The 24,425-nt window shown below is 33.7% G+C and overlaps 1 protein-coding gene across 2 annotated transcripts in view; it reads left to right on the top strand.

Annotated features, from left to right (window-relative positions):
• The window catches only part of SPATA17 (spermatogenesis associated 17), a 171,374-nt gene that overhangs the window by 27,465 nt on the left and 119,484 nt on the right, over nucleotides 1–24,425 (top strand). For both annotated transcript variants that reach the window (XM_045536429.1, XM_045536428.1), the window contains exon 5: nucleotides 6,739–6,842. In XM_045536429.1, coding sequence (XP_045392385.1) covers nucleotides 6,739–6,842 — 104 coding nt within the window. The remainder of the gene's footprint in view (nucleotides 1–6,738; nucleotides 6,843–24,425) is intronic.

Consider the following 24,425-nt stretch of genomic DNA (forward strand, 5'->3'; position numbering starts at 1 on the left):
AGGTTTGTTGAGAAGGATGTTGGAGACTAGATTAGCAAAGTTCCAAAAGCAAAATTACAGTGTGTTAGAGTGTGGGGAAAAAGTTAGTCTTATTTTTCTCTCCATGGGATACTGTACCATGAAATTCAGTCTTCAACTGAATGCTCTGCAATTCTCCTAAAACATTGTTCTTTGTTTCTTTCTTTAACAAAGTTTAAGCTTGTGTTAATAAATGAAAAAGGCAAATTGCTAGTCTGTTCACTTCAGCTGTGTTTATGCCTGCTTCATATTGTTGTCTGTGTTGTAACTCATACTTTTGACAGCATTTCTGATATGTAATGTTGGTTTTCTTATAATATCTTATAAAGAGTTCAACTGTAGTAAACTATTGTGGGTGTGAAATTTTGGGGAAAAAAAATGATGTCTGAGACTAGACAAGAAAAAGATTGCCATAGTACATGTTCCCAAATCTTGGTAAGTCAGAACCACTGGTAAATAATAATAATGAGAGTTAGCAATTGTATAGCAGTTACTATTCTCTAAGCACCATTCTAAGAGTTTTAAATATTTTAACTCTTCTCTGTAATCATCATAATCAATTTGCTGAGATAGGTATTATTATGATTACAATTTAAAAGATGAGGTAGCTGGGCCTGGTGGCTCATGCCTGTAATCCTAGTGCTTTGGGAGGCCGAGGTAGGAAGATTGTTTGAGTCCCGGAGTTTGGGACTAGCCTGGGCAATATAGCAAGACCCCTTCTCTACAAAAAATAAACAAAATAGCAGGGCATGGTAGCATGCACCTGTAGTTCCAGCTACTTGGGAGGCTGAGGCAGGAGGATCCTTTGAGCCCAAGAGTTCAAGGTTGCAGTGAGCTATGATGATGCCGCTGCACTCCAGCCTGGGCGACAGAGTGAGACCCTGTCTCTAAAAAAATAAACAAAAATTTAAAAAATTAAAAAAAATAAAAGGACAAGGAAAGGGAATCCAGAAAGGTATCTTGCCCAAGGTCATGCAGCTAGTAAGTGACAGTGTTAGGAATTGAACCCAGGAGGTCTGGGACCCACAGTCCTGTCAATTCTGGTCACTTGGAGTCTTGCCTTTGCTTCTAAGCTTCTTCTTTTCTCAAAATATGAATGAGAACAGCTCTAGGAACCCTGGACTGAGCCCTTAGGGGAATTTTATTACCCATACCCTGTTTTCTTAGAAAACTAACAGCATGGCCCTAAGAATTAATGAGCATCCTAATTGGTAGTACATTTCACCCAGGAATTCTAAATTAAATGATAAGAAGTAAATTGAGGTATTCCAATTCAGTGTCATGTGCTTCCCTTCATAGGCAGAATTAGATGACTTGGGATGAAAACCACACCAGCCAAACGAATATTCAGGTTGTGCCCTTATTCCTATTGCTAGCATCAGGATTTGTCATCCATCATAAGCCTAGATGAAATAGCCTTCTTGCTACAATTTTAAATGGATTTTTGTGTAAGATATAACAAATGATAACAAAAAAGATCTGTCATTTCTTTCCTGTTTGAAGTCCAAAGTGCAGATCATATAGATTTTTGTAATTCGAAAGTCGGTTGCATTTGCACTTTCCCCCATCCCCATTTTGAGCCCTGAAACACTAATGCAAAAGGAGAACTCTGTTAAAACTTTACGAGCCCCCACAAAACTGTTACGAGAACTGATACCTTCAACTGCTGTTCCTTCTTTTCTAAATTAACTTTTAGAATATACTGGTCTTAAGTAAACCAAACATAATGAGGACAAATAATTTGGCACAGACTCTGGAAGTTAACAAAGGTAAACTCTGTAGGAAATATGCATCGTTCCTTGTAATGCCATTGAAAAGCATCCATTGTGTCACTTCAGACATCTTGAGTCCTTGTTTGCTTGTCTATCAGAGGACAACTGGAGCAATATCACATGAATGCAAATTTGAAGAGATACTAGTGTACAGCATCTTGGAAATCTCTCTTGTAAAATATATTCCATCTTAGGTTTTTATTTCAGTTTCAAAGTTCTATGAGGAGTGAAAAAATGGTAATAATCAAAAACTTACAGAATTTCAAAGAACTACAGATGTAATTGTTTCAAGTAGAATTCCTTTTACTCTGGAATCCTTGTACATGTTATTGATCAATCACATATACTTAGTGAAATTTTGCCAGAATCTAGAGAGTTTCAACTGATTTTTTAAATTATTGCACTTCTGTTAAATGATTTAACTTGATGTTAGTGCCCTAAAACATTTTAGTTCAGACTGAAATGCTCACGTTAAGCAAATTAAAAACTATAGTAACAAGAAGAACACTAGATTAAAGATCACTTAAAACAACAAATTCAGAAAATAATGTAACTTTATTGGCTCATTTTCCCTTAGAGCTCTGGATCTATATAAGAAAAATTTTCATTTACAAAAATTAATGTAACTTGAAATATCAAATGACCATCTTCTTTTATGTCCCACTTATGTCCAAAATTATAAAAAAGTTTGAGGAAAGATTATATAGTGGCTTTATTTAAAAGTGATTACATATGTGTCAGATATAGAAAGATTCGTCTCAATCTCCTAAGCTACTTATAATACCATGAAATAAGCATTTTTGTTTAGAACAAGGACTCCAATATTTGATAAATAGAGATAGATAGGTAAATGAATTCAGGAAAAATATGCTGAAGGTTTCTTATTTACTGGACATGGTTTGGGGAATACAGAATGAATAAACACGGTCTTATTCACACACAAAAAAACGTATGCCAAAATGTCAGCCTAGGGGGAAAGAAGAGAAGGGACCATCTAGACAACCCCAAATTTTTACCTGAAGATGGAAAGGTATTTAAATGTTCCATCACCATACGAAAGAATATTTCTTCTGCCCTCCTGCTACTTCTGGTACCAATATCATTATAAAATGATTAATATATTTGTAGAGAAAGAAACTATAAAGTCAGATAGGGTGGGGAAATGGCATATTAAAGAGAAGAAACTAATATAGAATAAGTAACCAGAATATTCTGCTAAAAATATCTAGTTAAGATTTTTACATGTGTATACTATATATAAAACTATATTTTCATATATAACATTCATATATATTTTCAATATATAAATATATATAGTTTTGACAGGACAATGCAGTGATATTTAGAATGAAAACTTGGGTTATATTACTGTTTTTTAAACTCCCTATCTTTGAAAATTTACTAACCCCACTTTTCTGTGCTCTCTGTATAGTCTTTTAGAATGTTGAGCATTCGAATAAGTAAAAGTATAATTTTGAATAACTGAGTTCTACTTCTATGCTCTCATATACATTTAGAGCATTATTACTGGGTGGGTTATAGTCAATGAATTCGTTTTCCATGCCTTCATTTTTATTTTAAGAGAGAAGATATTTTTTCTCTCTTTTAGTGGCATTAGGTTACTAAGGATTTTCAGGCATAAAAGTAAACCCAATAGAGGGAAAATTTTTTTCTATGAGCAGATGGCTTTTGATATATCAAGGTTTTGCCATTTGTTTTAGTGCTTAAAATAAACATTATTTATAAGACCACTTACATTTTGATGTTACTTAATGAGGAATATGCATCATTGATTTGACTAGCTTAAGAGGTCATTTAGAACTTGCCCGTTAACAAGCTGTAAGCTGCTGAGCACACAATGACTTTGTTTAAAATTATCTATTCAGAGCTGATCAATGACAATAATTGTTTTATACCAATCACTTTTGAAAGTTGCTAATTACTTTGAAGGACATGAATACAAGTCATTTTTCTTTTTTTCTTTTCTGTTTTTTTTTTTGAAAGTTGGAACCCATTCACCTTGAAATTAAGAAGAAATATTATCAAAATATATCTTGCCACTTGAAAGTATTTATTTTATATTATAAAATAAATAAATAAATTTATTTACTAGAATAGCAACAGAAAATTTAGGCAAAATTCAAGGTTTCATTTTTTCCTATAATAGGAGGAAGTATAGTAGAATCTCAACTATACATTGTGTCCTTTTATATCAATTAGCTATTGGTTAAACTGGGCTCCCTATAATGTAAGAAAATACTGTCTTTTAAATTAAATCTCTCTCTATCCGTTATACATGTAAGATGTTTCAGTGAAAAGAACGTGGGCTTTAGAGTCAGACAGACCTGGGTTTGTATCCTGACGTTGCCATTTACTCTTTTACTGGTTATGTGACCTTGAGCAAATTACTTAACCTCAGGTTTTTCATTTTTAACATGGAGATCATGCCCCATTCACAAGGATATTGTAAGAATTAAAGCAGTTAGCATAATACCGGGCACGTTCATGGAGCACAATAAATTTTAGATCCTTCATTTCACTGATGGCAGCTACTTCACCCACTCAAAATGGTCACTTTCTTGCAGCTCTTTTTACCCACACATCTCTAACAAAGCCAATTAAAGATTGATTGATTATATTTTAGTGTGGATGAGTTTTAATTTGTTACCTTAATCATCACTTACTTATGATGTCCTTTAATACCCAATTGTGAATAAAAGGATTTGTCTCAGAAAGGAATTTTAGCCTGCCATTGGATATATGTCTAGGGTGTGAGAGTACCAGAATCTTTCCTGAGAGCATCCCACTTATAGCCTCACTAAGTGTGGTTGGTGCTGTTTCCAGTAGTTGCTGGATTTGAGGAGGGAAGAAGCTCATGTCAACGGATTTTTTATTTATTTATTTATTTTTTATTTCAGCACATTACAGGGGTACAAATGTTTAGGTTACATATATTGCCTTTACCCCACACAAATCAGAGCTTCAAGCCTTTCCATCCCCCAGATGGTGTGCACCACACCCATTAAGTATGACTATACCCATCCCTTCCTCCCCCCTTCTACCTGCCCGACACCTGATAAATATTACTACCATATGTGCACATAAGTGTTGATCAATTAATACCAATTTGATGGTTAATACATGTGGTGCTTGTTTTTCCATTCTTATGATACTTCACTTTGTAGAATGGGCTCCAGCTGTATACTGGATGATACAAGAAGTGCTAGATCACCATTGTTTTTTGTGGCTGAGTACAACACCATGGTACATACATATCACATTTTATTAATCCACTTACATATTGATGGACATTTGGGTTGTTTCCACATCTTTGCAATTGTGAATTGTGCTGCTATAAAAATTCTAGTGCAGATGTCTTTTTTATAGAATGTCTTTTTTTCCTTTGGGTAGATGCCCAGTAATGGGATTGCTGGATCAAGTGGTAGTTCTACGTGTAGCTCTTTGAGGTATCTTCATATTACCTTCCCTAGAGGTTATACTACTTTGCTGTCCCACCAGCAGTGTATGAGTGTTCCTATCTCTCTGCATCCACACCAACATTTATTGTTTTGGGACTTTTTATAAAGGCCATTCTCACTGGAGTTAAATGATATCTCATTGTGGTTTTGATTTGCATTTCTCTGATGATTGGAGATGTTGAGCATTTTTTCATGTTTGTTGGCCATTGGCCTATCTTCTTTTGAAAAGTTCCTGTTTATGCCCTTTGCCCACTTTTCAATAGGATTGTTTGATTATTTTCTTGCTGATTTTCCTGAGCTCTATATAGATTCTAGTTACCAGCCCTTTATCAGATGTGTAGCATGCAAATATTTTCTCTCGTTCTGTAGGTTTTCTATTTGCTCTCGTGATAGTTTCCTTGGCTGTGCAGAAGCTTTTTAATTTGATCATGTCCCATTTATTTATTTTTGTTGTTGCTGTGATTGCCTTTGGGGTCTTCATAAATTCTTTGCCTAGGCCAATGTCTGTAAGAGTTTTTATAACATTTTCTTCTAGAAGTCTCATAGTTTTATTCTTTAGGTTTAAGTCTGTTATCCACTGTGAGTTGATTTTTGTGAGAGATGAAAGGCACAGATACTGTTTCAGTCTTCTACATTTGGCTATGCAAATTTCCCAGCACCATTTATTGAGTAGGGATTTTTTTCCCCAATGTATGTTTTTGTCTGCTTTGTCAAAGATCAGATGGCAATATGAGGATGGTTTTACATCTAGTTTCTCAGTCCTGTTCCATTGGTGTATGTCTCTGTTCTTTGATTCCTGGATCCATCCTAATGGTTGGATAATTATGGGAAAATTATATAACCCCTCTTTTTAGCTATTTTCTCATCTATAAATGAGGTAAAGAGTATTTATTTTATACAAGTATTCTAAAGATTAAATTCATAAATACAAAATATTGCCTGACACATAAGAACTCAATAAATGTTACCTATTATTGTTATTGTTAAAGAAGTATTAAAGTGTGATAATAAAGATACAAGACAAGATTTCGTTTAAAGATTTTTATACCACTGAATTTAAAAAGCCCATTTAAAAAATTTATTTCAATGAGACCACATATAATCTTCAAGCCAGTTGGTTATGAAGAAAAAGTCCATTTATTTGCCCAGGAAGCAGAAATGGTAGGAATTTGTAAAGCAGATTTTAAATCTTTCAAGAGTTAATTTTACAGTTTAGTATTTTTTGAAATAAATATTTGTAAATATTTTAAAATAAATTAACAATAGGGTATAATTATATTTATCTTTGTAATATAATAAATCTGAGTACAACCTACATTTGCAACCTATGTACAGTTATATTAGTGGAAAAGCTTAAGAGTTTATTTGATATGAGTTATCAGACACAATTACCTTGATTTTGAAGTGCTATTAATGTTTTTACTAAAAATATTCAATGGCATATTTTATCTTTTTATTTACATCTGTAGATTCAGAGACGATGGCGAGGCTATAAGGTTCGGAAATACCTCTTTAATTATTTTTATTTCAAAGAATACCTGAGAGCTGTTTCAGAGACCAATGGTGCAATTAGGTGAGTAGTACAATCATTAGTTTACTAGAGAAAATTTTAGAAAGTTTACTCAATAGATGGTTTTCAGTACTATACTTAGAAATACTTTCCAAAATTCAGTGATATTTAGGCAGAAATTTATTAATAAGATATAGAGATATGATTGATTCTATTACCTTAAATGTTTATTTTTGTGATATTTAAAAATCTTGTAATCTTCACTGTAAATTAGATTATTTGTGTGTGTGGTATCTTGGTCCTATGCAAAATAATTTAGTTTCAGTCAAATTATATCATAATGAGATACATTTATTTGTGAAATGATTCTACAGATGAAGCATTAAATATGATAAGCTCAGAAGCATTTCTAGAAACATGTTCAATAGCAAGATCTTGCCTCTAAAAGAAGAAAATATCATGAATATATTACAAGGGGCTATTTTACTATCAGTTTTAATCTTTTTAAACACATAGGAAGGTAGGACCGGGATTTACTGTATAGGATGATATCTTCTGTAGATTTATGCAAAGTAAAAGTATTGTAATAAATTCAGTCAGCTTTTCCAAAGCTCTGTATGTTTAGTTTTCATATTACTTCAATAATAGTTTTCACCTTGTGATTTGCTCCATTCTAATAATATATAAGTGACCATATGCCTATAATACATTTTGATAAAAAGGAAATAGTAATTAATAATAGCTGGCATTTATAAAACAGTTTTACTTTCAAAATGTTTTCCACATACATTATCTTATTTTACTCTTAAAAGTCTTTGAACTAAAGAGAAAAACAATTGGCAATAAGTTATTAAAATAAAAGTTTTGTCTGAGACCCTAAAATAATATATATCGTAAGATATACCTGAAAACTAATTTCCCAACTATTAATTTTCTCACGTATTTTGTAGGCATAAAAGGATCTGGTCTTCGTGGATTAAGTACAGAGAATGTGTTATGTTGATTTCTTTGGAAAGAGCAGTAAAGGTTTGGTAAGGCTTCAATAGGATGTAGTCAATGGGAGAAGTTGGAAAAGTCAGAAATATGTGAGCCCTGAGGGACTGCTATTTAATTTCTTCTAGAAAAACCTAAAGTTCTAGAGATTGGCTGGCTATCTACAAATGGGTGACTTGAGCTTGTCAAGAGGAAGAGCTAGTAGAGTATGCAAGAAAGAAGGAAAATGAGCAGGGCTAAGACAAGGGTGAGGCAAGTGAAGCTTTTGAAGTACAAAATTGAACAAGGTGCTTACTGTCAAGGTCATGCAAGGGCCAACCCTGTACTTAATTAATCCACTCATATATTGGTGGGCACTTGGGTTACTTCCACATCTTTGCAATTGTGAATTGTGCTGCTATAAACATTTGAGTGCAGGTATCTTTTGTATGGAATGCCTTTTTTTCCTTTGGGTAAATACCCAGTAGTGGGATTGCTGGATCAAATGGTAGTTCTACTTTTAGTTCTTTGTGGTATCTCCATGCTACTTTTCATTGAGGATGTACTAGTTTGCAGTCCCAGCAGCAGTGGATGAGTGTTCCTATCTCTCAGCATTCACGCCAACATTTGTTGTTTTGGGACTTTTTGATAACAGCCATTCTCACTAGAGTTAAGTGACATTTCATGGTGGTTTTGATTTTCATTGCCCTGATGATTAGAGATGTTGAGCATTTTTTCATATGTTTGTTGGCCATTAGTCTATCTTCTTTTGAAAAGTTCCTGTTCATGCCCTTTTTCCCACTTTCTGATAGGGTTGTTTGATTACTTTTTAAATCTCACTATTTCCTTGGGGGTTCAATTTTCTACTTCCTAAAGGTCATCCTTTGGCATTTTTTCAACTGGGTCTGTGAGTAGTAACTTTTATATATCTTAAATTAGCTTTATTGTATATGCTCCAATGAATGACAATTATAAGGTTATAAAATTCTGAAGTGACAAGTATTTTCTTTCAGTCTTTGAAGATATTATTCATTACTTTCTACCCTAAATTGTGACTGGTGAATAAAGTATGATGTGTTGGGCAAGCTATTTTTTGAAGACAAGCTGTCTAGTACCTTTAATTTTTTTTCTTTACTTCTCTAATGTTCTGTTATGTTACCACAGTTTATATAAGAATTTTTAAAATATGGACTTCTTTGTACTTTATATGCTGTCTTAATTTTATGACTCATTTTTTTTTTTTTTTTCAGTTTGGGAAAATTCTCAGCCATTACTCCTATTAGCTTCTCTCCAATCTCTATTTTGTTTTTCAGTAGTTCTTTTTCAATGCATATTTTAACTTTTCATTTTATTCTCTTTGGTCTTATAAGTTCTTTTTTATATTTTTATTTGTATTTGTGCTATGAGTAATTTATCTATATCTATTTTCCAATTCATGAATTATCACTTTAGTTTATTATTGTCTGCTGTTGAATTCATTCATTGCATTTTTATTTTCAACAATTATACAGTTAGAATTTTTCTTGGGATCTTTTAAAAAAAACCCTCTCCTCCTTATTTCATGTGTTCTTATAGTTTCTGTTCTGTAGTTTTTCTTTAAACATCTTAAACATACTAGATTTAAAGTGTCTTTCAGATCTTATTTGTAGTTCTTAGGATGAACATTCTCTCTCTCTTTTTCAGGATGTGGCTCTGCTCTCACTCTCTCTCATGATAGTTGAATTCCTTTTATGGTTTGTAAATTTTGATTGTGAGCTCAGATAGCCACTCTGCTGGAATCCCATGTGTCCAGAATTACGGAAATATTGTTCAAAGCAGTTTCCTCTGCCAATCCCCATGAGTTTCATAATTTCAAGAATTTGTAATCGTAGTGGTTACAAATTTTTGGACCTGGATATCCCAGACTATGTGAATAGTGGGATTTTAGACTCTATATTTCATTTGTCCTGGATCTCCGATTTCTCATAGGAAATTTTTTTATGAGCCAGGTGTAGTGGCACACACGTGTAGTCCTAACTGCTCCAGAGGCTGAGGCAGGAGAATCGCTTGAGGCTAGGAGTTCAAATCCCAGCCTGAACAACATTAACTTTTTAATGCAAATTGGTTTATTTTCCTGTTACATAAGCAATTTCATAAATGCAGTGATAACATGGTACCATAGAGGAGGCACAGAAGAGAAACACCTAAGGCGAAAGTGACAGGTGTGGGTCAGAGCAGGGGGTGAGAGCCTAGGGCTTAGGGCCATTTCTCAGAAGCAGCGAAGTTGAACCCGAAAGTTGTGAAGAAATTAGGACATTAACATGTCAAATTTCAGTGGGATTGGTGCATAGAACATGATTGGCTAAGGATAAATCCAGACAGCGTAGCGTAGGCCATGCCATGCCAGGGCGTTTAGGCTATAGAAGTGTCTCTAAATGCTATTCTAAGAACACTGGAATGCACTTCCCTTTTAAAGAGGGTATTGGCATGATGACATTTGTGTTTTGGCACACATGTTCAATTGTATTTTTCAAAACAGTTACATTTAAATAGTCTGGCATATTTTAAAAGCATCTTTTGGGGTTATTTATTTTGCTGAAAAACGGTGTTTTTCTTTCTCATGGAAGACCATACAACATGTGTTTAGATTGTTTTTTCACATTTCTTTATTCTGTTTTCCAGCACATATCATTAGAATCAGGACTCTAATTAGCTTTTGGTGCATAAAAAATTGTACTCAAACAGTTCAAAACAAATACATTTATTATCTCATAATTTTCTGAATCAAGAATCTGTGAGGGGCTTTGCTGTGTGCCTAGGCTGAAGGTCTCTCAGGAGGCTGGAGTCAAACTGTCAGCCAGGGTTGCTGTCTCATGCAAGAGCTTATCTGGTGAAGGAAGATCCACTTCCAAGCTCTCTCAGATGGACCTTAATTCGTGGCTGTTAAGTAATGGTGTCCCTAAGATTCTTGTCACATGGACCTCTCCATCTGACAGCTTATAACAAGGAAATTGCCTTCCCTCAAAGCAAGTGAGTGAGAGAACATGGAAAAGCACTCAAGATGGATGCCACATTCTTTTCTTAACCAAATATCGAAGGGACATCCCATCACTTTTACTATATTCATTTAAAGCAAGAAACTGGCATCCATCCCACATTCAAAGGGAGAGAATTACACAAAGGGGTGAATACAAGAGTGGTGGGGATCATTGGAGGCCATTTTAGAGACTGTCTTCTACACTCAGTGTTGACTCACATACAGTATTTCAATAAAGCATGGTAATTTTCAGCATTTTTCCTAGAATAAAAGTTACTTTACATTGACATAGAGCAATATTTTTATGTCATCCCTTTTTAAGATTATATAGATTATATTTCAAACCTTAATGTTGTCTCAAAGCAATTATGATTTATCCTAAGTACTTATACCAACAATCATTAAAATTTATACTGTCTGGATTTCAAAGAGAAGAGGAAAGAGTCCAGTTCTCTGTCTTTGGGCAGGGTTAAATCATTTAGAGAAAAAATATAACAAAATATTTTACATCAGAATACGTTTTACAATTGAATTGTGTGTTATACCAGACAACAATGGCCATAATTTAGTTTATCTGCTCTTCTGTTAATATAAATAGTTTACCTATTCTATAGTTAATAGTAACAAAAATTATATAGTATATATGAAAAAATATATTTTCTTGACCAAGAGTGGATCTATTACAAAGATAAATGGGATTGATTAATTTAAGGCTGAGTTTGCACTTGGTAGACATGTTCTTTTTTAACCTCTAGCCTGATATGCAAAAACTGCCCCAGGTTATGAATAAGAAAATTATATAATGGAATTAAAAATTAGCTACAGAGTTACAGATTGGTAGCATTAATAAAACATTATTAGCTTGGAGTGCAGAAAACTACCTTTTTTTTTTTTAAACTTTTGACAGAACTTTAAGATAAAAGTAATGTATTCCCCCAAGTTTAAGATTTGAATGTAGTTGTTGATTGTTAATATCTCATAAAAGTAGCTCTGTTTTGAATGTAAATTTGTCATTCATCAAAATGAATTAGTCCCTCAGCATGTTGATTTTTGTCTAGCATGGTTTGGCTAGGAAGATTTTTATAGATATTATTTTTTACCTATCTTTTCATGTATCATGAAAGCTTTTTAAAGTATGTATTTGTGTATTTACTTTGCTTTTATTGTAACAGCCTTTTTGAGATAAAATTCACATACCATACAATATATCCACTTTAAGTATACTATTCTGTGTTTTATTAATAGTATATTCAGGGAGTTACGCAACTATTACCACAATCAACTTAAAACATTATCATTTAATAAAAAGAAACGCTATGCCCTTTAGTAGTCATCCCCCATTCTTCTCGTCCTACCCCCTCTCAGCCCTAGGCAACCACTAATCTACTTTCTGTCTCTACAGATTTTCTCTGTCTGGACATTTCATATAAATTGAATCTTACAACATGTGGTCTTTTGTGACTTCCTTCTTTCATTTAGCATGATGTTTTCAAGGTTCACCCATGTTGTAGTATGTGTATATCAGTATTTTATTTATTTTTATTGCCAAATGATATACCATTGATGAATAAACCACATTTTTTAATCCACTAATCAGTTGATGGACATTTGAGTTGTTTCCACTTTCGGCAGTTATGAATAATGCTGCTATGAACATTTTTGTACAAGTTTTTATGTGGAAATGTTTTCATTTCTCTCGGTTACATCATGAAAACTTTAAGCTAACAAATTTGAGACGTGAGGAATTAGAAACATTGACTTTGGAATCAGATGGCTGTGGATTAGAGTCATGATTCTGCCACTTTCTAGCTATGTGACCTTGCTAGTTACTTAATTTTACAGAAATTAGATTTCTTCATCTGTACATTGGAACAGCAATATTTTCTTTGCTTGTTTTGTGAAGCATGCAGTACACAAAACACTGAGCGTATAATTGACACTCAACAATTATCAAGAACAAGATAGAGAAAATAAAGAGCTAATTACTTGTAAGCAAGAGAAGGGAAAGAAAACCTTTAGTCTATAATGTAATTCTGACACCTATAGAAAGAAAGAGGGAAGGAAGGAAGATTGGGAAGAGACTAGGACTGCAGTACATTTCCAAAAAAGGTTCAACGGGGCTGATGGGCTGTCCTGAAGCCAAAGTCACCCTGTGGAGGAGTCTGCTGCCTTGCCAGGCCCTTTCACTAGGGGATGCCCGAATGCCAGTTTGTGGAGGTCTTTCCTTCAGTGCTATGGAGTTTTTCCAAAAAAAAAAATTTCTGATGCTTTATGGAAGGAAGATGTACTCTAGCTGCATTTGAGTGAAGGGTGAGAGACGGGCCTGTGGTTCATACCCAGTTACTATACTCTGAGTCCTATGGTTTTTCTCTCAGTTTTTTTGGAGAGCATACCTTTGATCTCTCACCTAAGAAATTGAAGCTTGGATGCTAGCATTCTCTGTGTGTATGCGTTAAAGAAACAGAAGTATGCTGTGGGCATTGTATGTGTGTAGACAAACATTAAATTGTTAAATTATAGCAAAACTGAGATGGGATTCTAGATCTTATGACCTCAAGAATAGTGCTCTTTCCAGTATATTACACTATTTTCATGTACACAACATAAATGAAATGATGTAAAGATCTTAGAAAATAAAAGTTCCTCAGTTGGACTGCATTTGGTGCATAGTATTAAATTCTTGATGTCACTATTTATGGTGAACATTAGCAAAAAAAAAAAAAAATCTGCATCCAGCAAAAAACATCAGTAATTGTAGGGGTTTTAGAAATCATGAAGAGGTGGCCCAGATTGGAAAGTGGAAGCCTAGAGAAAGGAATAAGATCTATCTTTAAATTTTTTAAGAACCATCATGTACTACATTTCCGAAAAGGAAAAACTTAGGACAAATGAGTAAATTTGTGTTCAACATGAAAACCATGTTTCCAGTAATTAGAGCTGTTCAATGTTAGGCTGACTTATGAAGTACAAAATATTCTGACAGAAGAATTCGTCCAAAATTTCAGGATTTTTATAGAAAGAATTTCTTCAGTTGATGAGAAACTAGATTTCCAATATCCCTTTAAGTCTGAGATAATTTGCCTAATATGGTAACAAATATATTTTTTAAATATAAAAATCTATATATTAATTGATCACAAAACTCAAAACACTTTAAATTCCTTAAAGATGCACGAAAATTTAAATGAGACTAATCTATGGCAAAAGGGATTCATAGTAAAGTATATGGCACAAAATTTTCATTTATCATGATCAAGATGGATATGATAATGCATGTAAATCAAGATTTTATATCTATACACATATTGTATTATAATTCTGTGTTTAAAACCCTCAATTTAATGTTATAAGTGTTCTAGATTAACTATCATGAAATTTTTAAAAAATCTTTACAATATTAAAAGATATTGCAATATCTTTTTTACTCCTGAAATGTAAAGATTGTTTTGCATTCCCAAAGAAAGGAAAAGTTATCTCAGAGGTGGAAACACCTTCACAAATCACTAATTTGGTCTTTCAGAGTTTTAGAAAAGAGTGACTCATGGATTTATCATTAATATGAACATTATTCCAATTTTCATGTTATATTAAAGAGTGAGATTCATTGATATGCTTGCTGAAATGCTAATAGACAGGATCTATTAAACTGCATTATCAGCTTTTCCCTGATATGTGTAGTGTTGATGAAATATCACATTTATGAGATAAATCTCCAGTGTTTTCAAGATCCCTAGGCAGCTCTGTCAGATTGGCATGAACTGGGCTATGTGCTTGGTTTCCTTGATTATTCTGAAACCCATATATCCATATGCTTAGTTTGGCATATAAAAAACTGACTTACTGTTCTATGCCTATCGCTGTTATTTTTATGTGAGCAACTTCTGGTTGTACCATGAGAAATTCTCTTAGGTTCACAGTTTCTCCATCTATGTTGTATTTCCTCTGTTGCACCGTCAGTGTTTGTTCGAAGTGATGATAATCACAATCCAGAACTAACAGCTAACTAACAGCTTGCTGTTTCAAAATATTTATATCAATATTTGTGTTAACTGCTGTCTTTGTAATGTGCTAATTTGCATTTGTTTTCAAGGATAAAGCAAAAGACAAAAACCCTTTAAAAATGATGTTGATGAATATTCGTCTAGTTTCTAGGAAACTCAGTTCAAAAGATTTGCATATAATCTCTTGTCCTTATAATGGTTATCTTGGAGCCTCAATATGCTCACTGTCACAGTCTTTAAGGAATTTTGTTCTGGCAACAGATTATACAGAACCAACAAATGCAATAGGCTAAGGACTAACGGGAAGAAAAGCAAGATCACTTCTGTATCAGGGATACACAATAATTAATATTTTTAGTTCTCTGGAGCTGAAGTCTTTTAATACCTTAAGGTATCTAGGTTGCACATTTGCAATTGTGCTTTAACAAAGAAATAGAAACATGAGGGAAATCAGTATGCCCTTTCACACTGGTAACGTGTGCAGCACCTAAAACTCAAAGCAACAACCTAGTGTAAAAATCTACAAGGCAGTGTTTGTACCTTGTATCTAAAGTTATTTGAATATCAGTACATGTAATTACTATAATTTTCTGTGAAAGCTACTTTGGGTTGACTAGTGGCCTCTAGTACTTTTAAAAATTACCATAACATTTTGACTATTAGTACCAGATCATTTACAAAGTACCTGTATTGGAAGACTGTCTAATACTCTCTTGGGTTTTGTAAATTTTACTTATAAGAAATAAATTAACAGTACTGGAAACATAGTAGATATTAAATTTCAAAAATTTAAGTCATTAAGTTATTATAGGGGTAATAGAAGAAATAGTATGAAATAAAATATATTTTGATAAAATGCTAGGAATTAATTGTAATCAAATAGAGCTATTGTCACTCAAGCACATTAAAAATTGTTAACATATATTGAGCACTTATTGTATACCAAGCATGACACTAAAGCCTTTATTATCTCCTTAAATTTTCACAACAAACCTATGAAATGGATAATTATTACCTGTCCTACAATTCAAATAGAAATATTTTGGTTTTCTTTCATTATGTCTAGGACTTCCCTCTCTGTCCTATTTTCCATAGGATCCTTCATTGGGATGTAAATATTAATATAGATATTTGATAAAGAATAAATAGTATCTTAAGGTAAGGTTAAGCATAAAATATAGACAAAGAACTATTTCTTAATTGATTATTTAGTAAAAATTAAGTGAAAGTCAAGATTAAGATTAATTTCTGTATGGTGTTCTTTTTCTTTAATAAAACTCATCCATTGACTTTTTGAAAGATATTTTTATCTCAAAGCTAGTCCACAAGACCATTTACTTTTGTTAAATTATTTTAAAGTTAAAGAAAAGAGTGGCAGATTTTCAGTTTTTTGACATATGAAAGATTTTTGAATCATAAAAATGGCTGTTTCGTAGATTCATTCAATAGGTACACTGTCAGGGAGCTTCCATAAGTGGGCTAGCATGTGATTTCATTTATTTTTATTATTCAAACCCAAATTAACTTTGCAGTTTCACAGTTTATCTAGTGCGAATCTGAACAGTTAAATGGGACAGAAAAAAAGGTGCGGTTCCATTAAGCTCTAACAGATCATTGGCTGTCAGGTAAGCCTTGTTATGCTGTCCATCCTCATTTAACTATCCCACAAGATCTCTTAATGAAGTTAAGCCCCAAGTTCACTCCAGTAATTCTGTGGCAAGAGTTTGTGCATTGTAACAATTCATCACTTGTCAGGAAGGCACTTTTAGTTTATACATTTAATAAGGGCATCCTCTAGCTTGGTTAATTAGAAGTGAACAGTTTGCATATTTACTAAATGCGGAGTGTCATTGCCACCACGGCCTATTGCCTACATGAATTATTTCTCTATCTGCAATAAACAGCTGGGTAATTATTACTGCCATAATCAGATAAATTCCCTCTGTAAGGCTTTTCTTACATGGCAATTCTTTGAACTCATCCAAAGCTGAACAAAATTTATGAACTCCAGCCACGAGGCCACTTTTTCATACTATAGTGTCCCTGTTCCCTATTTCAAGGACATGAGTAGAGCACCATAGATATTGTGTAAATAAGGGGAATAAATAAGATTACCTAAAGATAACATTTCAATAAACCTCATTTTTAAAATATAATATTCTGATTTCAGACAACTAAATGATAGCAGTTTGGCTTTATCGAATTAGGCTGTTTTATAGTAAGGGCTAGCTCAAGAGGTAAAGAAAATAACATTTTAGTTTTCAAGAAACAAATTAGTAATGTTAACTATACATGTAACATTTCGTAGAATCATTTTATATATAAGGGTACAATAATTATAGCAATTAATTTGGTGGAATTTAGATAATGACACATGCCAGTATCTAACTTAAAATAGAGCATATGTTCTTTGCTTTAAAAAGAGCCTGCTATTTATTCATAATTAGTAATTAATGACATAATCCATATAATCACTTTAAAATATGAAATATCAACCATTTGATCACAGTTTTTTCGCATACTGTATTTATTTTTAACAAGAATGCACTACCTTTAACAATTCGCTATTTCAAAATTTTTGAAAGCAACACATATACAAACGATAAAAGCTCAGTCTCAACAAGGAATTAATAAAAAGAAAAAGCTTATTATGTTGGATATTCAAATTTAACTCTTTCCACAAGAGTTTGAACTATTTACAAAGTTCTTTCAAGCAATTTACAAAGAATATACAAAAAAAGAGTTAAAGAAATAAGGACCACAGTAAAGGAAAATACAGATATGAGAACTCTAATGCTAAGATGGATCAGTAAAGAAGATTAAAGTATGTCTCATTAACAAAATGGAGAAACTTTACTGCATATGGCAAGAAACACCTTTTTCTAACACTGATACTAAAAGAAATTTCACATATGAATCTTCAGTAGAAGACAGAGTAATGTAATGAACATTGTCTTCAGTAAGTTTTTTTTTAATAGAAAAAGCAGTCTGAATTTCAAGTTCCTCTGTTTTGTAGTTATCTTTAAAAAAAATCCTAGGACATAGCGTTAAAATTCTACTTATTTGAAAGCAAGGGACTAAAATATATTAGTTCATGGTCTTAGAATTGTGGTTGTCCAACATTGAGGAATAGATGGACAGGAGGTTCTTATCTCTCACTTCTCTTAGCTAATCTTTTGATTGGAGATAAAAGAAAACTTCCTTTTTTTTTTTTCTTTTTAATGCTGTAACAAGGATTGAGAATGTTATTTTTTCATACTGCTCATTGAGAGCAGATTTATCTTAGATGCAGTGCTTGATATATTAATATACAAACCTTTTCAGTCATGTGATGATGTGTTTAAATTATTGTGAAATTGCATTGAGAAAATGTAACTAGTGCTAAAAAATTACTTATATGTAATACTATCCTGTGGACTATTTGGCTTTCATGTTATTTGCCTTCCTTGAAACATAATGACACCATTAACCACTTTCTTCTCTAATATCTCTTTTAACTTGAATTCTCTGGTACCTCTCTTTCTTGGTTTCCTTTCTACTTTTCTAATGATTTCTTTTCCATTTTCTTTGCACTCTCCTTTATATTCCTGGCCTTAAATATCAGTGTTCCCTCCTTGATGTACTTTCCTTTTCACTCTACATCCTCTGGACAATCTCTTTCAGTTCTGTGACTCCTGCTATCACTTGCATGCTTCGTGAGTCTAAATATTCTCCCACCCAGAACTTTCTCCTGATTATTATAACCCTCAAATGCCTGCTAACATTGCCACTTGGACATCCCACAGATACCTCAAACTAAGCATGTTTATGTATAAAATAATTATCCCCCCAAACCTCTTCGTCATATGGTGTATTGGGGCATTCTTCATTTAAGCACCCATGCCAGAAACATGGAATTAATTCTAAAGATTCCTTTCTCCATTTATTGGTGGCTAAGCTCTACCAATTCTTTTCTTAGCTCTCTGTTCTCACTCCTCATCAATGTGTCCTCCCTACTGCTGCCATAAGGATCTTTCTAAAATACAAATCTGATCATTGTAATCTGTTACATTTCCTTCTTTGTCATTGTTCAATAGTAAAAGATAACTTAGAGGTCCCAGAAACATGTAAAATTTCAACACCAGGATTACATTTTAGCATATTTTTAGCATAAGAATTAAGCAAACCCAAAATAAATATTTGAGTCATATTCTTAAACAGTTATAATACTTAAAGCCATGAATCCTTAGAAAAAATGTTAACATGTATCTTAGTTATAATACTAAATTCCTACAATATATGTATACCTAAAAAAACAAATTTTTTGAAAAAGAATTTATGCAGTGGAGACCTACTACAAAAGCAGTGAATTGATAGCATCATTTTTAAAAATTACCCCTTTGTAATGCTTTACAGCTTTTTCCATCTCCTTTTCTTTCTAATCAATCCTTTTTCTCTCTTGGGGTGGCATTGGAGCAAAGGGAGAAAAAATTACTCCCGTTTATTTCGATATCTCTCTGTTCTCTCTGTTACCATTAGTTTGTAATCTTTTCTTATCCAACAATAAATGGGATGGGATTCCTTTTGGCATTCATATGGAAATGACTTCTAAGATCGATTATAAAGCAATTGGTCAATAAATAGGTTCCTAAAACTCATTAGATATTTCCTGAAATTACACGTAGCATACTGCTTTAAAATGTGTTGACATCATCCTATGGTATGTTATGATTGCTTTATAATAGTACTGAGATTAGTTTAGAGATGTCCCTTGTCTTTGTTGAGTGAATTTCATGCAAAAGCAGCAGCAATTATTTCTGCTTTAAAATTAGGTTAACACATTTTAAATGAGAGACGATGTGTGATGTTTGAGTAAACACAGAATAAATAAGATCATGCAACTCTTTTTATATGAATTGGGAACTTTAACTACCTCAACTCTGAACTCCACCCAAAACAAATTCAGTAGGTTGATCCTCCTCCTCCGCAGCTGAACCACTGTGAAGGTAGGCAAAGGACAGTAAATATGATGTGCCTTGATCTACCTTCATGCAGGAAAGCCCCCCTGCTGTGTATCAACGTCACCATCTGTAAAGTCATTTCATTTCGCAAAGAAGAACAGGGACCTTGTTAATAAGATCTGCCCCTTACCAACCTCAGTGGAATGTTGTGAGGATGAATTAATGTCTGAAAGCATTTGGAGCCCCTGAAAATAACGTATTGTGTAAACACATTTGATTATTATACCTATTATTGTACTTCGCTCAATTCACTCTCAATTATTTAACATCACACATATTACATAAAATTTTACTTCCTTTTACAGCAACTGTCTAAATAATAAAAAGAAAATAATTTTGCAATGAAATATGTGCATATTTTTAGAAAGAATACCATATAAAAGATTCTTTTCAATGAAGTTGATTCAAAAAAGTCAGAAGAAAAAAAATTGATTTTCATGAATGATCCCTGAATGGAGCCTTATTGCTTTTTAAAATCATGCAAAGTAGGTAAATGAAATAATAGAGCAATTGGACAATCCCTTTTCATGATCAGAGTGAAGTCATGGTATTGTAATTTTATAACATCGACCATTATCATCGTTTTTACTTTTTTTATTCTCAAAATATCTAGTCTATAGAGTATAAATTTGCTAGCATTACTCTTGGAGAACCCATTTATTCATGACCCGGAAACCTTTCTTCTACTCTAAAGTACATCTCTGTCCTTGGCTGTTGATGGTCAAAGTGTACCAAAGAGAGCACAAGTTTCTCATGAATGATCCAGCCTTATTTCAGTACCATTCCTCTCTATCCCTGTTCTGTCTATTTAGTGAAAACCTGCTCCTTGTTCAATTCCCAACTCCAATGCCACCACCTCCATGAAGCCTTTTCTGATCCCTCTAACCAGAAGTGAGCTCTCTCTGAACTTAAACACTGCATATGTGTTTCTTTCATGGATTTATTTTCTACAGTCTAGTTACTTATCAGCTATTTTGTTGGCAAGCTACTTGAAGGCAAGGCCTAAGATTTACATGTCTTTATTTCTTTAAATATCTTTTTTTCAGATAAAATATTATAGGTTTATTTAAAACTTAATTCTCACCTTGAGTATGCAAAATACAAACTCCACAAAATGTTCATTTTACTTTGTAGTTTACAAATATGCAAAATAGAAGTTTGCTTAAATTTATATTATATATTTATTAAGGCAAGGAACTATATAGAAAAAAAGCATTTGTTCTGCTAAAGGCATACCTGTGAATAAACCATTGTACAAATTATTGCACATCTGAAACCACAGTGCATAACAGACTGCCCACATAAAAACGTTAAAGTAAACCAGGCGTATTTACCTGACTTAGGTCATAAATGTAGATCGGAAGACAAAAATAGATTTCCCTTGTCAAAGTATGCAGTAGTTTGAGAACTTTGGCTTCCTCGTTTGGTACCTTTAGAACCAAGACTCACCAAGCACCATCATTTGGGCTATTAAAACACATTTTCAGTACCTGAAGTTCTTCCTTTTCTTCTATCATAATAATGGCTTTTAGAAGGCAAGAGAATACAAGATGATCTTTATGCTTATATTGCATCGAAACACAACTGAAGGGAATTCTGGTCTTCCCTCCCCCAACTCACGGATCTAATTCATACCCTGATATCCACAACTTCCAGTCACCCCCTCGGTATTTTGTTAAGTCCAGGAATATTCAAGTTGGATTTAGAATTGGAATGATAGAAGATCCAGTCACAGACCCCATCTACTCTTTGATTTTTGACTTTTGGATTCCTCATTGCTCTTGATTAGTCATTCACAAGTGGACTCAGTTGGGAACTTGACCATGATTGGGGTGCGTCCATCTGGGCTCCTCCCCTTAACGGGAAGACAGTGTGAAAGGTAAAAAAATCCTGAATTCTCTTTTGGCAGTGTGGGTCATATTCACTGTTTGAGACTTGAAAGTGCCTCTTCATGTGCAAGGCGAGGTGGTCTGACCTAGAAAATGCCCGGTGGCCCTTCTGGCACTGGCAGGGGCGATGCCCGGGGTGTTGGCAGGAGTGCCTGGTCAGTTCATGCGAGCAGGCATGTTTCCACCACAGCCATCCCAGTCACAGGGCCTCTCACCTGTGTGGGTGCACAGGTGTGTCTGAAGATGAGCACTCTTTGTGTAGGTTTTGCCGCAGCCCGCGTCACCACCAGTGTGGGTGGCGGTTCTTTTCTGGGGCCATGATCTTCTTGCCCTCTTGGCTTGGGCTCCTCGGGCCCGCAGGAACCGAGTGGCATGAGCGCTTGGTGACCTGCGGGGGCATCTGGTCGGTCAGGAAGGATGGGTAGTTATTTCTTTAACTATCTTAAACATCCTTGTGATTGCCAGATTGAATAAATAATTATTAATTCCTTTCATGATATTAAGTGTTAAAAGTAGCTTAGACATTTTGAAGAGAAACTCTTCTCTACTGCAATAAAGAAAGGATTTTCAAGAGCAACTAAAATTTTTTTTTTTTTTTTTAAATGAGACGACCTTTCTAAATGTTTCCAAAATGTGAAAGTCTCAACTCCAGGTTTCAGAGTAAGGTGTGAAAACTCAGAGGCAATGTGAGTGCTTGAGTTAACGGCTGTGTGCTACAGAATGCTTAATTTTAAAGTATATTTTCCCTTTATGAAGGGTTTTCCTAAGGAAATGTGCAACATCTGTCAAATAGATCCAGGGAATAGGTAACCATGTATCAAAATACTGGGCAATATATATAACCTGAACTTTTGTACCCCCATAATAAACTGAAATAAATAATATAAAAAAATAGTAAGGTAGATAAAATAAGTGGTTTAAGTGGTTTGACTGACTTAAAAGTGAATCTTTTATTTTTAATGAAAATATTTTAAGTATCTTAATAACTTCCAGATAATCTCTTCATGATTTTATCCCCCTCAACATATTTTTGGATGTCAAATACACAGTCCAAACATATAATTGGCTTTATCATGTTTTGTATTTTTACTTATGTTTTAGACTTAGCTTTCTCTTTTCTTTTTTTTTTTTTTGTCTACTTACTTGGCTAAATTAATATGGACATATTGAAAGCTGACAATTATTAGAGATGAAATGTAAATACATTCAATAAATTTAACTCAAATACTTTTATGTCAAATACAGCACAGCAGAAACAAATGCTATTTGGCAATGTTTATTTTGAAGATGTCTTATAGCAGAAGCATACACTGACTTTACTTGCCGTCAAAATGGAGTAAGGACAGTAGAGAGTTGTTTAAATTTATTTCCTTAGAATTTTATTTTTTCTTAAAGATGGTGCAGATGATGGAATTTTGCTTTTATTTGAAAAATCTATGTAATGTTATTAGCAGTTCCCTCTGAAGTTTTGGGAATTTGTGCTTTTAATGCAATCTCAATATAATTCATTATTTCTCTGTCAAAATTATGATTTGTATGAAATTATTGTGATGTGCATATCCTCTCTGCTTTGTAGTACTTCATAGTGCTTTGGCTAATGTGGTGATGTCCATATTAAGATTGTTAACTGAAATATAATTGTATCTCTTCATAATGTCGTGTTAGTAAATAGAATTGAATCATCTTAATTCTTCAACGGATCTGACAGTTTTCATTGCTGCACACTAGTGCTTCTTAAACCTTAGCAAGCAGGAGATGACCTCTGATTGAGAATTCTGATTGAGCCAGTGTGGGGCAGGGCCTGAGAATGTGCATTTTCTAGTAGCTCCCAGGTGAAGATGCTGCTGGTCCGGGGACCACACTTTGAGAACTGCTGTCTTAGGCAGATTCCTGGTTCCACTCCACCTCCCAGGACAGACTTTTCTCAGTGGGGCCTCTTCCCACTCCTAATTAAACCATCAGAAGTAATGAAATGTATGAATCAGCTGAGAAATGTGAAAAAGGATGCTAGCCCTGAGTTCATACCAGGTATTAGGCCAAATATTTTGGGAATAAACCTTATTCCTAACCTTCAGGACCTGTCTTAGTTTGGGCTGCTATAACAGAATACCAGAAAATGGGTAGCTTACACAATAGAAATTTGTTTTTCACACTTCTGGAGCCTCGAAAGTCCACGATCAAGGTGCCCGCAGATCCATCGCCTGGTGAGGGCACTCTTCCTTGTTTGTGCAGTCTTCTTCTTATTGTATCCTCACATGGCAGAGAGAGATAGAACATCTTCCTCATGTCTCTTCTTTTAATGGCCCTAATCCCATTCAATGAGGGCTTCATACTCATGGTTTAATTACATCCAAAAGGCATCACCTCCAAATACCTTCACATTGGGGATTTAGGCTTCACCATATGAATTCTGGGGGACTCAAACATTCTGTACATAGCAGGACCTTAGTTAGCACTCAGTAGGGGAAGTACATGAAGTAGATGCATGTGTACATACAGTTATAGTGTGTCGCAGAATGTAATAGATATATAAAAGAGAAATAAAGGATTATGAGTGTGAGAACAGCTAAAGATGCATTATTATTAAGGGGATTTGTGAAGCCTTCTTAGAGGAAAAGGGTACAGATTTTTATTTTTTCATTCTGGACTTACAAAGAAGAGAAGAGAAAAAAATAAACACAGATTCTGTTTTTAGTACTATGTTTTGAAATGAACAAGAAAAATAAAAAGAATGGTCAAATAGAAAGCTCCCTTCTGAATGGCATAGG

This window comes from Lemur catta, chromosome 23 (genome assembly GCF_020740605.2).
Source record: "Lemur catta isolate mLemCat1 chromosome 23, mLemCat1.pri, whole genome shotgun sequence".
Lineage (NCBI taxonomy): Eukaryota > Metazoa > Chordata > Mammalia > Primates > Lemuridae > Lemur > Lemur catta.